The sequence below is a fragment of the Bubalus kerabau genome, chromosome 5 (genome assembly GCF_029407905.1).
Source record: "Bubalus kerabau isolate K-KA32 ecotype Philippines breed swamp buffalo chromosome 5, PCC_UOA_SB_1v2, whole genome shotgun sequence".
NCBI lineage: Eukaryota > Metazoa > Chordata > Mammalia > Artiodactyla > Bovidae > Bubalus > Bubalus kerabau.
In genome coordinates, this window is record NC_073628.1 from 852,302 (window position 1) to 865,499 (window position 13,198).

General features: G+C 54.0%; 1 protein-coding gene across 1 annotated transcript in view; it reads left to right on the forward strand.

Moving 5' to 3' along the window:
- The first annotated feature begins 12,914 nt into the window (after window positions 1–12,914).
- Window positions 12,915–13,198, forward strand: part of LOC129652191 (mucin-5AC-like) — a 28,873-nt gene continuing 28,589 nt past the window's right edge. The window contains 1 exon segment of the mRNA XM_055580497.1: window positions 12,915–12,987. Coding sequence (XP_055436472.1) covers window positions 12,915–12,987 — 73 coding nt within the window.

The following is a 13,198-nucleotide window of genomic DNA, read 5'->3' on the forward strand; positions in this document are numbered from 1 at the left end:
ACATTCTAGGAAAGAGGGAGAGCCTCAGGTCAGGACACCGAGCTCCCACCTCAGAAGCTAGGAAGAGGAGAGAAAAAACAGACTCAGGTCAGAAGGGGGAATAAGCAAACACAACAGCAGATTTCAGTGAAATTGAAAATAGGAAAATGGGAACGAAATGAATTTTAATTCATTCAAATGAAAGAAAGAAAAGGAAAAATGTCAATAAAATTAACAAAACTCTAGAAAGTCTGCAAAGAAAAAAGAGAGAAGACCTAAGCTGCCAAAATCAGAAATTAAACAGAAGCTATCACTACAGACCCCACAGTCATAGAAAGGATAATGAGCAAGTGCTGGAAAAATCACACAGAAATGACAACTTAGATGAAATATACCAGTTCTTCAAAAATCAGAAGCTACACAACACAATTTAGACAGTTTGTGCAGCCTTACAACCATTAGGAAATTAGATTCATAATTTTAAACTCCAGAAAGGGAACCTGGGGTCAGACGGCTTCAGGGAAGAATTTTTTCAAAATTTTAAAGAATTAACTCCAAGTCTGCACAATTTCTTCCAGAAAATAGAAGAGGAGGGACTTGTCCCAATTTATTTCACAAAGCTAGTGTTACCCAGATATGATAATCATAGAGACAGCACAAAGAAATTAAAAACCAACTTTCAAAAGTACAGATCAACATCTCTGATAAATATAGACACAAAAATGTTGAATAAAACAGCCGCACACAGAGTTCATTGGTTCATAAAGAGAATTATGCATTATGGCCAGGTGGGGGATGTAAGAGATGGAAGGCTGGTTCAACACCAAAAAATTAATGAAGTCAATTGTATTAACAGGCCAAAGAGGAAAAATCATGAGCTTATCAGTTGATGCAGAAAAAACTCTTGACAAAGTTCAACATCTGTTCATGATAAAAGCTCTCAGAGAAATAAGAATAAAGGGAGCTTCTTCAGCTGGATGGAGGCCATCTACAAAAAGCTGTATTTCTAACACTGAACTTTGCAGGGAGAGGTGAACACTGGGAACCAGAGAAGGACACCCATCTCATCACTCTTGTTCAACAGGCCTGGAAGTTCTGGTCCATGCAATAAGGTGAGGGAAGGAAGTGAGCATCCAGGTTGGGTGAAATGAAGCTGTCTGTATTTGCTAATAACACACACATCTACACATACATCTACTCCAAATAATCTATTAAAAGCCTGCAAGCACTAATAAGCCAATTCTGCAAGTTTCAAGGATACAAGATAAACATATAGCCATGAGTTGAGGTTCTCAGTTCAGTTCAGTCACTCAGTCGTGTCTGACTCTTCGAGACTCCATGAATCGCAGCATGCCAGGCCTCCCTGTCCAACACCAACTCCCGGAGTTCACTCAGACTCACGTCCATCGAGTCAGTGATGCCATCCAGCCATCTCATCCTCTGTTGTCCCCTTCTCCTTCTGCCCCCAATCCCTCCCAGCATCAGGGTCTTTTCCAATGAGTCAAATCTTCACATGAGGTGGCCAAAGTACTGGAGTTTCAGCTTCAGCATCATTCCCTCCAAAGAAATCCCAGGGCTGATCTCCTTCCGAATGGACTGGTTGGATCTCCTTGCAGTCCAAGGGACTCTCAAGAGTCTTCTCCAACACCACAGTTCAAAAGCATCAATTCTTTGGCACTCAGCCTTCTTCACAGTCCAACTCTCACATCCATACATGACCACATCTTAGCAATGGCCAGGTCGTCACTGACCACTGTATTAAGATCACAATATTGTGGGCTTCCCTGGTGGCTCAGTGGTGTAGAATCCACCTGCCAGTCAGGTTCAGTCCCTGATCCAGGAGGATCCCACATATTGTGGATCAGCTGAACTCATGCGCCACAACTATTGAATCTGTGTTCTAGAGCCTGGGAGCCTCCACTCCTGAGCCCATGGGCCCTGGAGCCTGCCCTCCACAACCAGAGAAGCCCCTGCAGTGAGAAGCCCATGCACCCACAACTAAAGAGAAACCTGTGCAGAAATGAAGACCCAGCACAGCCATAAATCAGTAAACAAAATGATAAAAAGAATGCAGCGCCATTTGCAATTGCTCAAATCGATTGAAAACGTTCGATGTAGATCTAACAAAGCATATGCAGGACTCGCGTGCTGAAACCTATAAACCACTGATGAAAGAAGTCAAAGAGGATCTGAGCAGCTGGGAATGTTCTAGAACTCAGCTGGCAGCTCACCAGCTGAAGGATCCAATGCCAAGAGACAGATGTTGGGTAAACGGAAAGGTAGCTTTACTGAGGAAGCGGGCAGCCCTGGAGAAAAGGGGAGCTCATGTCCCAAAGAACCAGCTCCCCAGCTGCCAGTAAGAGGGCAAGCGATTTTCAGGGATTGTTCAGGATGCACAGGTAGGGCGAGGGGGCTGAAAGTGGAAGCAACTGAGTCAGTGCTGACCTCGTCGTGAAACTGGTCATGCAGTGGTCTCATGAGCGTCATCTTGATTGTTTTAATTTTAAGGTTAATCTTCAACTCCACGGTCATCTTTTTTTTCTTCCTGTTTCCTTGAGGCCAGTTCTCAGAATTGTGCAAGATGGAACAGCTTATGTAATGACTAACGTCTGATCATCATGCAGTTGGCTTTTTCCAGTTTCAGCATCTATGAAACAGCTCAGTGGATATTATCTACAGCCCCTGAGGAGGAACAAAAGATCCTTGACTTTGTTTTATGGCTAAACTATTATTTTGTCTTGCTTGACTGTTTCCCTTTGCTTTTGCATTTTCTCACTTCTCAGATTAAATTTGTCATTTGGAACTCAAGGAATGTCTAGGAGGCTAGTTTTTCTATAAACAAGAGGAAGATGAGGACGGGGGTGAGGTCTGTTCCGAGAAGGCCCCATAGCGTCCTGTTCTCTTAAAGACATCCCCTGTTCACACACTGGAGGACTTGGCATAGTAAAACTGTCAGTTCTATCCAAATTAACACACAAGTGCAATGCAATTCCTATCAAATCCCAGCAGGAATTTTTGTAGATATAGACAAGATTATTCTAAAATTCACGGGGAAAGATGAAGGAACGAGAGTAGTCAAAGCAACTTTGAAAAAGAACAATGAAGGAGGAATCACTGTACCTGATTCTAACATTTCCTATATAGTTGGATGACCAAAACTGCCTGATGGTGGTGGTTGTTCAGTCGCTCGGTCGTGTCTGACTCTCTGTGACCCCATAGACTGCAGCACGTCAGGCTTTCCTGTCTTTCACCATCTCCTGGAGCTTGCTCAAACTCATGTCCATTGAGTCGGTGATGCTGTCCAACCATCTTATTCTCTGTCATTCCCTTCTTCTCCTGCCTTCAATCTTTCCCAGCATCGGGGTCTTTTCCAATGATGGGCGTTTTGCATCAAATGGCCAAAGTATTGGAGCTTCAGCTTCAGCATCAGTCCTTCCAATGAATATTCAGGACTGATTTCCTTTAGGATGGACTGGTTTGATCTCCTTGCAGTCCAAGGGACTCTCAAGAGTCTTCTCCAATACCACAGTTCAAAAGCATCGATTCTTTGGCGCTCAATCTTCTTTATAGTTCAACTCTCACATCTATACGTGACTACTTGAAAAACCATAGCATTGACTATATGGACCTAGTCAGAAGAGTAATGTCTCTGCCTTTTAATACACTATCTAGGTTAGTCATAGCTTTTCTTCCAAGGAGCAAGCATCTTTTAATTTCATGGCTGCAGTCACCATCCACAGTGATTTTGGAGCCGAAGAAAATAAAGTCTCTCACTGTTTGCATGGTTTTCACATCTATTTGTCATGAAATGATGGGACCAGATGCCATGATCTTAGTTCTTGAAAGTGGTGATTCAAGCTTGAGCTTCATCCAACCCAGCATTTCACATGATATATTCTGCACAGAAGTTAAATAAGCAGAGTAACAATATACAGCCTTGACAAACTCCTTTCCCAAATTTGAACCAGTCCATCGTTCCATGTCTGGTTCTAACTGTTGCTTCTTGACCTGCATACAAGTTTCTCAGGAGGCAGGTAAGGTGGGCTGGTATTCCCACCTCTTGAAGAATTTTCCACAGTTTGCTGTGATCCGCAAAGTCAAAAGCTTTGGTGTAGTCAATGAAGCCGAAGTAGATGTTTTTCTGGAATTCCCTTGCTTTTTCTATGATCCAATGAATATTGGCAATTTGATCTGTGGTTCTGCTTTTTTTAAATCCAGCTTGAACATCTGGAAGTTTTTGGTTCACGTACTGTTGAAGCCTTGCATGGAGAATTTTGAGCATTACTTTGTTAGCATTTGAAATGAGTACAGTTGTGTGGTAGTTTGAACATTCTTTGTCATTGCCCTTCTTTGGGATTAGGATAAAAACTGACCTTTTCCAGTCCTGTGGCCTTTGCTGAGTTTTCCAAATTTACTGGCATATTGAGTGCTGCACGTTAACAGCATCATCTTTTAGGAGAAAGGAGCAGCGACCCCACAAAAGACTGAACCAAACTTACCTTTGAGTGTTTTGGAGTCTCCGGTGGAGGTGTGGGTCAGCGGCAGCCGGCAGTGGGCTCAGGGGCATTAACAGCAGCAGTCATGCCTAAGTCCTTTTGCAGAAGGTTGCCATCGCCCCTACCCTAGTTTGGCCTCAAGCCAAACTACAGGGAGGGAACACAGCCCCACCTATCAGAAGAAAATCGGATTAAAGATTTAATGAGCATGACCTTGCCCACCAGAGCAAGACCCAGTCTTCCCAGCAGCCAGTCCCTCCCATCAGGAAGCTTGCACAAGCCTCTTACCCTCATCCACCAACGGGCGGACTGAATGAAAACTACGATCACAGAAACTAACCAAAATGATCACATGGATCACAGCCTTGTCTAACTCAATGAAACTATGAGCCATGCTGTGTGGGGCCACCCGAGACAGACGGGTCACGGTGGAGAGTTCTGACAAAACATGGTCCCTGGAGAAGGGAATGGCAAACCACTTCAGCATTCTTGCCTTGAGAACCCCATGAACAGTATGACAAGGCACAAAGAAAGATCCTATACAAAGATACAAAGAGATATCCACTGGGAGGGCTTATTTGCAAACCTCATATTCACCAAAGGATTAGTACCTCGAATATGGAACAAACACTCAAAATTCAACTTTAAAACCAAACAATCCAATCAGAAAATGGGGAAAAGATTTGAAGAACCACTTCTCTGAAGAGGACAAGAGGCAAATAAGCACATGAGACGATGCTCAGCATCATTAGCCTGGCTGCTGGTGCTCAGAGTCTCAGTCATGTCCGACTATGACCCCATGGACGGCAGACGCCAGGCTTCCCTGTCCTTCACTACACCCCAGCGTTTCCTCAAACTCATGTCCATTGAGTTGGTGATGCCGACCAACCACCTCATCCTCTGTTGCCCCCTTCTGCTCCTGCCTTTAGTCTTTCCCAGCATCAGGGTCTTTTCTAATGATGGGCTCTTGCCATCAAATGGCCAAAGTATGGGAGCTACAGCTTCAGCATCAGTCCTTCCAATGAATATTCAGGACTGATGTCCTTTAGGATTGACTGGTTTGATGTCCTTGCAGTCCAAGGGACTCTCGAGTCTTCTCCAACACCACAGTTCAAAAGCATCAATTGTTTGGTGCTCAGCTTTCTTTATGGTCAAAATTTCACATCCATACGTGACTACTGGAAACACCATAGCTTTGACTATTTGGATCTTTGTTGGCAAAGTGATGTCTCTGCTTTTTAATACACTGTGTAGGTTTGTCATAGCTTTTCTTCCAGAGGGAAATGCAAATTAAAACCATACTTGTCAGCCTGGCTAAGAAAACCATGACACCAGATGCTGGTGAAGATGTAGAGAAAGTGGCTCGCTCATTCATTGCTAGTGGGAATGAAAAATAATACAATTACTCTGATAAAACTTTGCTGCCAAGTTTTTAAAAATCTAAATATGTAACTGCTATTTAATGCAGAAATCGCACAGATATTTATTTATCCCAGAGAAATGAGAACAGATGTTCAAACCAAAGCCTATGTGCACGTCTTCACCACAGCTTCATTCTAACAGCCAAAACCTGGCCACGACCCAGATGTCCTTCAACAGGTGAATGGATGGACACGCTGTGGTCCAGCCACACCCCGGAATCTCACTCGGCACTGAAAATAAGGGAACACAGAACAGTCTGAGTGAATCTCCAGAGACTTACGCGGAGTGGAAAAAGCCAGTCCGCAAAGGCCGTGTGCCATCCTGGAAACAACAGGATTACAGAACTAGAGGACAGATTTGTGGTTGTCAGGGGTTAAGCAGGTGGTAAGCATGAGGGCAAGGGCAGGGGCAGGCTCCAGGAGGAGCTGGAGAGGCTGTGTGTCTCGGCCGAGTCCGCGGCGGACATGCTGTGAGACCTTACCCCTCAGGGAGCCTGGGAACAGTGCCTGGAATCTTCCTGGATTATTTCTTAGAGCTTTGTGAGAATCTACAGTTATCTCAAAATAAGAAGCTTAGTTGTAAACAAAAAACAATACCCCACAGGGCTTCCCTGGTAGCTCAGCGGTAAAGAATCTGCCCGCCAACGCAGGAGACACGGGTTTGATCCCTGATCCAGGAAGATCCCATGTGCTGTGGAGCAACTGAGCCTGTGCTCCACAGCTACTGAGCCTGTGTTCTGGAGTCCAGGACCCACAACTGCTGAGCTCACACACCTCAGCTACTGAAGCCCGTGCACCCTAGAGCCAGGGCTCTGCAGCGAGAGAAGCAGTGCAGGGAGAAGCCTTCTCACCACCACTAGAGAACAGCTCCTGCTGCAACTAGAGAGGCTTTATTTTCTCGGGCTCCAAAATCTTCCTTCAGGACTTGGAATAGCTCAGCTGGAATTCCATCACCTCCGCTAGCTTTGTTCGTAGCGATGCGAACACCATCCTGGTTTATCTGTGTCATTAAGATCTTTTTTTTTTTTTTATATAGTTCTTCTGTGTATTCTTGCCACCTCTTCTGAATATCTTCTCTTCTGTTAGGTCCATACCATTTCTGTCCTTTATTGTGCCCATTTTTGAAAAGGCAAAAAGGTATGATACCAAATTATTTACCAGTATTTTCTCAAGGTGAGAGCGGTGACTTTTGCTCCATTTTTCCTCCCGGCTTGGCCTCTCCCTTGGGGTCGGCCCGCCCTCATGCCTTGCAGGTGAGAGCGGTGACTTTTGCTCCATTTTCTTTCCTGGCTTGGCCTCTCCCTTGGGGTCAGCCCGCCCTCATGCCTTGCAGGTGAGAGCGGTGACTTTTGCTCCATTTTCTTTCCCGGCTTGGCCTCTCCCTTGGGGTCGACCGCCCTCACGCCTCAGGTGCCCTATTGTTTGTTTACGGAATAAAACTGTGAGCTGTTAGAAAAAAATTGTGTTACTATCTGTGTGACAAATGGCTTCCCAGGTGGTGCTAAAAAATCCACCTGCCAATGCAAGAGACATAAGAGACGCAAGTTTGATCCCCGGGTCGGGAAGATCTCCTGGAGGAGAGCATGGCAATCTACTCCAGCGCTCTTGCCTGGAGAATTCCATGGACAGAGGAGCCTGGTGGGCTGCAGTCCACGGGGTCAATAAGAGCCAGACATGACGGAAGCGACTTAGCACGCATGTGCACACATGTGTTTACCACGTTAACCACGTCTAAGGGTGCAGCTCAGACGCACAGAGCGCCAATGTGTGTCTTGCCCACCGTCCACCTGCAGAATCTCAACCTCCTGCTGAGCCCTCACTCCCCTCCCTCGCGGCCCCAGCCCCCGGCCCACTTCCTGTGTCTGTGGAGGCCACCCCTCCAGGGACCTCCCGTGGGGGAGTCAGACAGCATCCGTTCTCGGTGACTGGCTTATTTCCCCGAGCACCGTGTCCCGCAGGTTCCTCCTGTGCTGAATGCCCTTCCCGTCCGAGGCTGAGTGACAACGTCCACCGTGCAGATGGAGCCCTGTCTGCGTCCCCCTCATCCGTCCGTGGACCATGGACCCCTGGGCTGCCTCTCCCTCTGGGCGACTGTGAGGACCCGCTGTGAGCACGCGGCACGCGCATCTCGCTGAAATCCTGCTCTCACGTCTTCTGGGGACACGTCCAGAGGCGCCCTGGTTCACACTGTGAAAGACACCTTGAAAATGTGCTGAAACATTCACCCCCACCCCCCGCTCCAATTGCTGACCCCTTCGTCCTGGGCTCAGCCGCTGAGCTGGACAGCTGACCCTCAGCAGGCCCCCGGGGTCATGGTCAGGGCCGTTTGGACGACCTTCACTTGGCCGTGTCCTCCTGTCTTCCTAGAGGCTGACGGGGCAGCGATGGGGACGCTTCTGTGTCCTGATGCAGGCAAGTGGCCTGGTAGCTCCCTGCCTGTGGATGGCGGTGCCCGGGGAGGGGCTGGCACAGAGCTCTGAGGGCAGAGGAGGGGCTTCTTCAAGGGTCAGCTGCTCCCTGGCCCCTGGCTGCTGAGGGAGGCAGGTGCTTCCTCGGAATGGTCTCAGCAGACCATCCCTCCCGGCCCTGGGAGGTGGGAGATGACTGCTGAGCGGGGCGGGGGCGCTGCAGAGGGAGGTGTCAGGAGGGGGCTGAGGTCTCTGGGCTTCCTGGGGCAGGTGGAGTGAGGAGGCGGCAGGGCTGAGAAGCTGGGCCCGGGGAGGTGAGCGACCCCAGGGCCGGCACTGCCCTACCAGGCCTGGAGGAGCGGGGCCCGGCCGCGGGGCGCGGAGGGGCAGGGGCAGCCTCGGGCAGTGCTGCCAGAGCTGCGGGTCGGGGCTCAGGGCTCCGGCTGCCCGGCCAGCTCTCGGGAGGAACTCTGTTTGCCCAGTGACTCAGGTGAACAAACACGTGCAGGAAGGTCCAAATCAGCGCAGCCCCGCCGCGAAACCAAATTTACTCTCCTCCCGCCCCGTGGGCATCTCTTGGTGTCTCTGCCTCCCGGGCCCCAGGGCCGGGCAGGAGGGTGAGGGCACCTTCCTCCTTATCAAGGAAGTCCCCGGGCTGGGAGAAACTTGGGGCCACCCTGCCCTTTCTGTCAACACTGAGATAATTCCTGTAAGCTGTTGGATGTTCCCAGCGCCTCCTGCCAAGGTGGTGCCCACTTCCTCTTCGCGGGCTTGAGGGGTTCCGTCTGTCTTTGTCCTGGAGTCGTCCCCTGCCACACGGGAGAAGCGGCAAACTTTCCCCAGACTGCTGGTTCCCCACCTGTGACATCAGGGCCCAGAGCGGCCCGTCTGGTGCGTGGCTGGGGGGCCGCACCCTTGGCCCCACAGGGTCCCTGAGTCAGGCGCAGCCACGGGTCCCGGATGCTGAGAATCTGGGTCATGAACTCAGAGGCCGCAGGCGAGGAGGGCGTCGCCCTTTTCACTGTCACAGCAGAATCGGGCCCGCGACGCTCTGGGACCCCAGACGTGTTAGAGCGCACACAAAGTCAGACGCCATGCAGCGTCAGGAAGTCTCCCGGGGGCCCATGATGGTGGTGGGGGCTCTTCTGGGGACCAGACGCAGCTCGGGAGATGCTCCCCTGAAGTCCATTCTGTCCTGGGGGCAGCCCATCCTGTGATCACTGATTTCCAGACGAGGCACAGAGAGGGTGATGCGCTTGCCAGGGACATACAGGTGATGGGTGTCGGGGCCAGGACACCACCTCCTCCCAGGGTCTGGAGCCCCTGGCCCTGGGTTCAGATCCTAGCCGGCCCCTCTGAGGCCAGGTGCTTCCCACCTGTGTCACCCAGAAGTGGGGACACCCACAGACCCTACTTCTCAGGAGTTGTTGGTGTCCTATGGACTGAATTACACGGTGAAGCCTCCGAGAAGCGCACCTGGCCCACCAGGGCCCCCGTGATTCGCGGAGCGGCCGGCCCTGCACTCAGGGCGTCCGAGATGGGGTTGGCAGAGTGTCCGCCGGGGAGACAGCCGTCCACTCCACCGTCTGGGCAGAAAACAGGAGCCGAAGCAGACTATCTGCTTTACCACCTGTGGCTGGTCCAGGCCTGTCCTTTTCCCCAAGGGACAGGGTTGGAGTGACCTGGCATTTGGGTGCAGGCGCCCACCTCCAGGTCAGAGGTGCGCCCCAGGTGTGAGGATGGAAGTCAGGTCTCCCCACTGCGGCCCCTTGAGGGCACCAGGCTTGCAGAGGGCGGCCTGGCTCCCAGCCGTCTGGCCACTCCGCTGTGCTCACCTCTTTGGCCTGGAGGGGCGGAGGCCAAGCCCCGAGTCCCACACGGGAAGGGCCGTGAACTGCCCTCTTTTGCTTCCTCGAAGCTGTACCTGAGCCCCCAGACAGAGCACCCACCTTGGCAGGGAGTAGGGAGCGTCGGGCCTGAGGGCAGTGACAGGTCCCACAGCTACTGCAGAGCAAATCCCAGGCGCCTGTGCCGGGACCGCGGCCGCCCCCCAAATCTGGGAGGGGTCCCAGCGCTGGGCAGGTAGTGCTGAACCCGGTGTCCCCTGCCTTGGTCACTTTGGTCAGGAACAGCTGGGCTGGGCTGGGCCAGGCCAGGGTCGAGATCAGGGTCCGGGTCAGGCAGCCCTGGGTCCAGAGGGGCGGATGGGTGGGCTGCGTGTCTGAGGAGAGAGCTGTGAGGACCGCGCTCCCCCCAGGTGCCCGGGGTGCCGCCTGCCCCGGGAGGAAAGTGCTGGGCCGGCTCCCTGCCCCTGCTCCTGCTGGCTCCTTGCCCACCGTGGGGCCCAGTTCTCAGCGGATCCCGGCTGGCAGGCATTTCCCCATCATCTGGTCAGTCACTCGTACGCACAGGGGCCGTCTGACGCTCGCCTCCCGTCCCGAACTGGAGCTGCCAGAGCAAGTCTGGCCTGGCCTGCATCCTGCCCACGTCCCGCCACGGTCCTCTTGTCACCATGGCAACCCATGAGAGCTCCGGTCAGGGCCAGATCCCAGTCCTCTGCCCACACAGGCACTGCCCTGCTGGACCCCAGTCAACCCACAGTTCATCAGGTCCAGGTTGGGGCTGGCAACAGCCCAGGGGCAGCTGACCCTGAGGAAGCAAGGCCTCTGGGACCACCGCCCTGTGCCAGCCCCATCCCTGTACGTAGCACCCTACGTGAGCCCTGGACACGCGGCCCTGCTTCTGCCGTGGACTCCGTTTAGAGGGGGAAACTGAGGTGGCCAACACATCCCAGCTGGGCCCCTTCCCCCGTGCGGCCCCTCACTGAGCGTGCAGGCCCTGAGAGGAGGACGCTGGAGTTTAAGGGGTCCCTCTCCAGCCCTGACCCTTCCAGAGTCCCCACTGGGCGCGGGGGGAGGTCCCAGGGAATAAAGCCCCCGGTTCCCGGGCTGGGTCACTGGGCCACTCCAGCCCCAACGCCAGGCCCTCTCCCCGCGGGGTGCTTCTTACAGGGTTCCCCTGCAAGGCAGGCCCACCCTGGGTTGGGGCATACGCTGGTGGCTCAGATGGGGCAGGGGCGTGGGGGGCCCAGGCCCGTCCCCCCTGCCAGCGGCGTGGACGTTGGCTGCCCTGCTGCCTCCCTGCCTGCCTGGGGTCACGAGGAGGGTGGGCTCACGTCACCGCAGCCTCCAGCCTCCTCCCTCCCACTGACCCAAGCTCCGGCCCCCCGAGGCCGACCCTCAAACCTCCCCCAAGGCACGAGTTGCCCACATCCGATACCTCAACCACAAAAGCCACAGCGCTTTGGAGCCAGACGCGTCTCTTGGCCCGTCCTCTAGGGACCTCCCCTGCGCAGCACCAGGCTGCCTGTGGTCCAGCTCTAGAGCCGGGCAGCCACGCGGGGACGGTGGGGGCACGAGGTGGCAGCCGGTGTGCAGGCCTGCTCCCACTGCACCCCTCAGCCGGGCCTGTGCGAGCGGCCTCCAGCGCTCATCACTCACTCTCAGTCACTCATTCACACGCTCACTCATTCACTCACTCATTCATTCATTCACACACTCATTCATTCATTCACTTACTCATTCACTAATTCACACACTCATTCACTCACTCACTCACTCACTGACTCACTCACCATGCCCCACCCTCACACTCCTGTTCTGTGTGGGGTGTTCTTTCTACCAGATACCAGGGTAAATCGGGGGCATAAGGAGGGAAAGGCTCTGGGACGGAAAGCTAGGTGCCCAGAAGGAACTCAGGACAGGCCCAAAGCTCCGGTCAGCTCCACGGGGCCCCTGAGCCAGGCCTGCCTCGGCATCAGGGAGCCGGCCTGCTGCTCCGCCCCGGGGAGAGCCTCCTGGCCGGCCCCCTGTGGCGGTGGGGCCAGCAGCTGCGGCAGCTGCTGCGAGTGGCCCCCTGGACTGAAGTCCAGCCCCAGCGCCCAGCACCCTGACGGGCCCGGAGCCCACACACCCACGACCGGAGTGGGTGGCCATCACCAGCGTGCTTCCTCAGGCAGAGTCCATCATGGCCAAGACCACCAGGCCAGTTTCTGGGCTGGTTCACTCGGCATCGCCCCTGCCCCTCAAGGAAGACACAGGCCCACGTGGGATGAGCTAGCCTGGGGCTGCTCGCCGCCGCCGGGAGCACAGCCAGCCTCCCAGGCAGCACTGGTCCGGCGGCGGGGGGTGGTCCTGACGCCGGGAATGCCGCCCTTGAGCCCCTCTGCAGCAAGGGTGGGGCCGGCCCAGCAGCCCTGGCAGCAGGAAGGGTGGTGGTGGCCTCCAGGCACAGGAGCTCCAGGGTCGGCCTCGCAGAAGCCTGCCCAGCCGAGGTTCAGAGCTGGGGGCCCAGCGAGACGATGCCTGAGCCAGTGTTGAGGGGCCCCAGGAACCACGTCCCAGCTGCGGACACAGCCATGTCTGCTGTCTTCAGCCGCGGGCCATCCCAAAGCCAGTGGCCACTGTTTACCTGGGCGAGGGGACTCGCAGGCCTGGCCCCGCCCTCCCACGTGAGACTGGTGGGGCTGCAGTCAGCTCCAGGACTACAAAAGGCTCCTGCTGGCTCACAGCCGTCCTCAGAGGCTGCCCTGGGACTTTCTCCCACACGCCATGGGTGTTGGCCAAAGGAGGCTGGCCCCGCTCTGGGCCCTGGCCCTCACTCTGGCCTGTGCCCAGCACACAGGTAAGGTGCCCGCTGGCATCCCCAGGCCGGCCATGACCGGAGCCTGGAGCCCCTGCCACCCCTCAAGTCCTAGAGTGGCCCTGGTGCCAGGTGGGCAGCAAGCAGCTCAGAGGCCTGGCTGGGGCCCTGAGAAGTTGAGGGTGTCTGTGGGCTGCTCTTCCTGCTCGGTCCCACTCCAGGAGATTGTGGGGTCGGGGAGGGGATTTTGGGG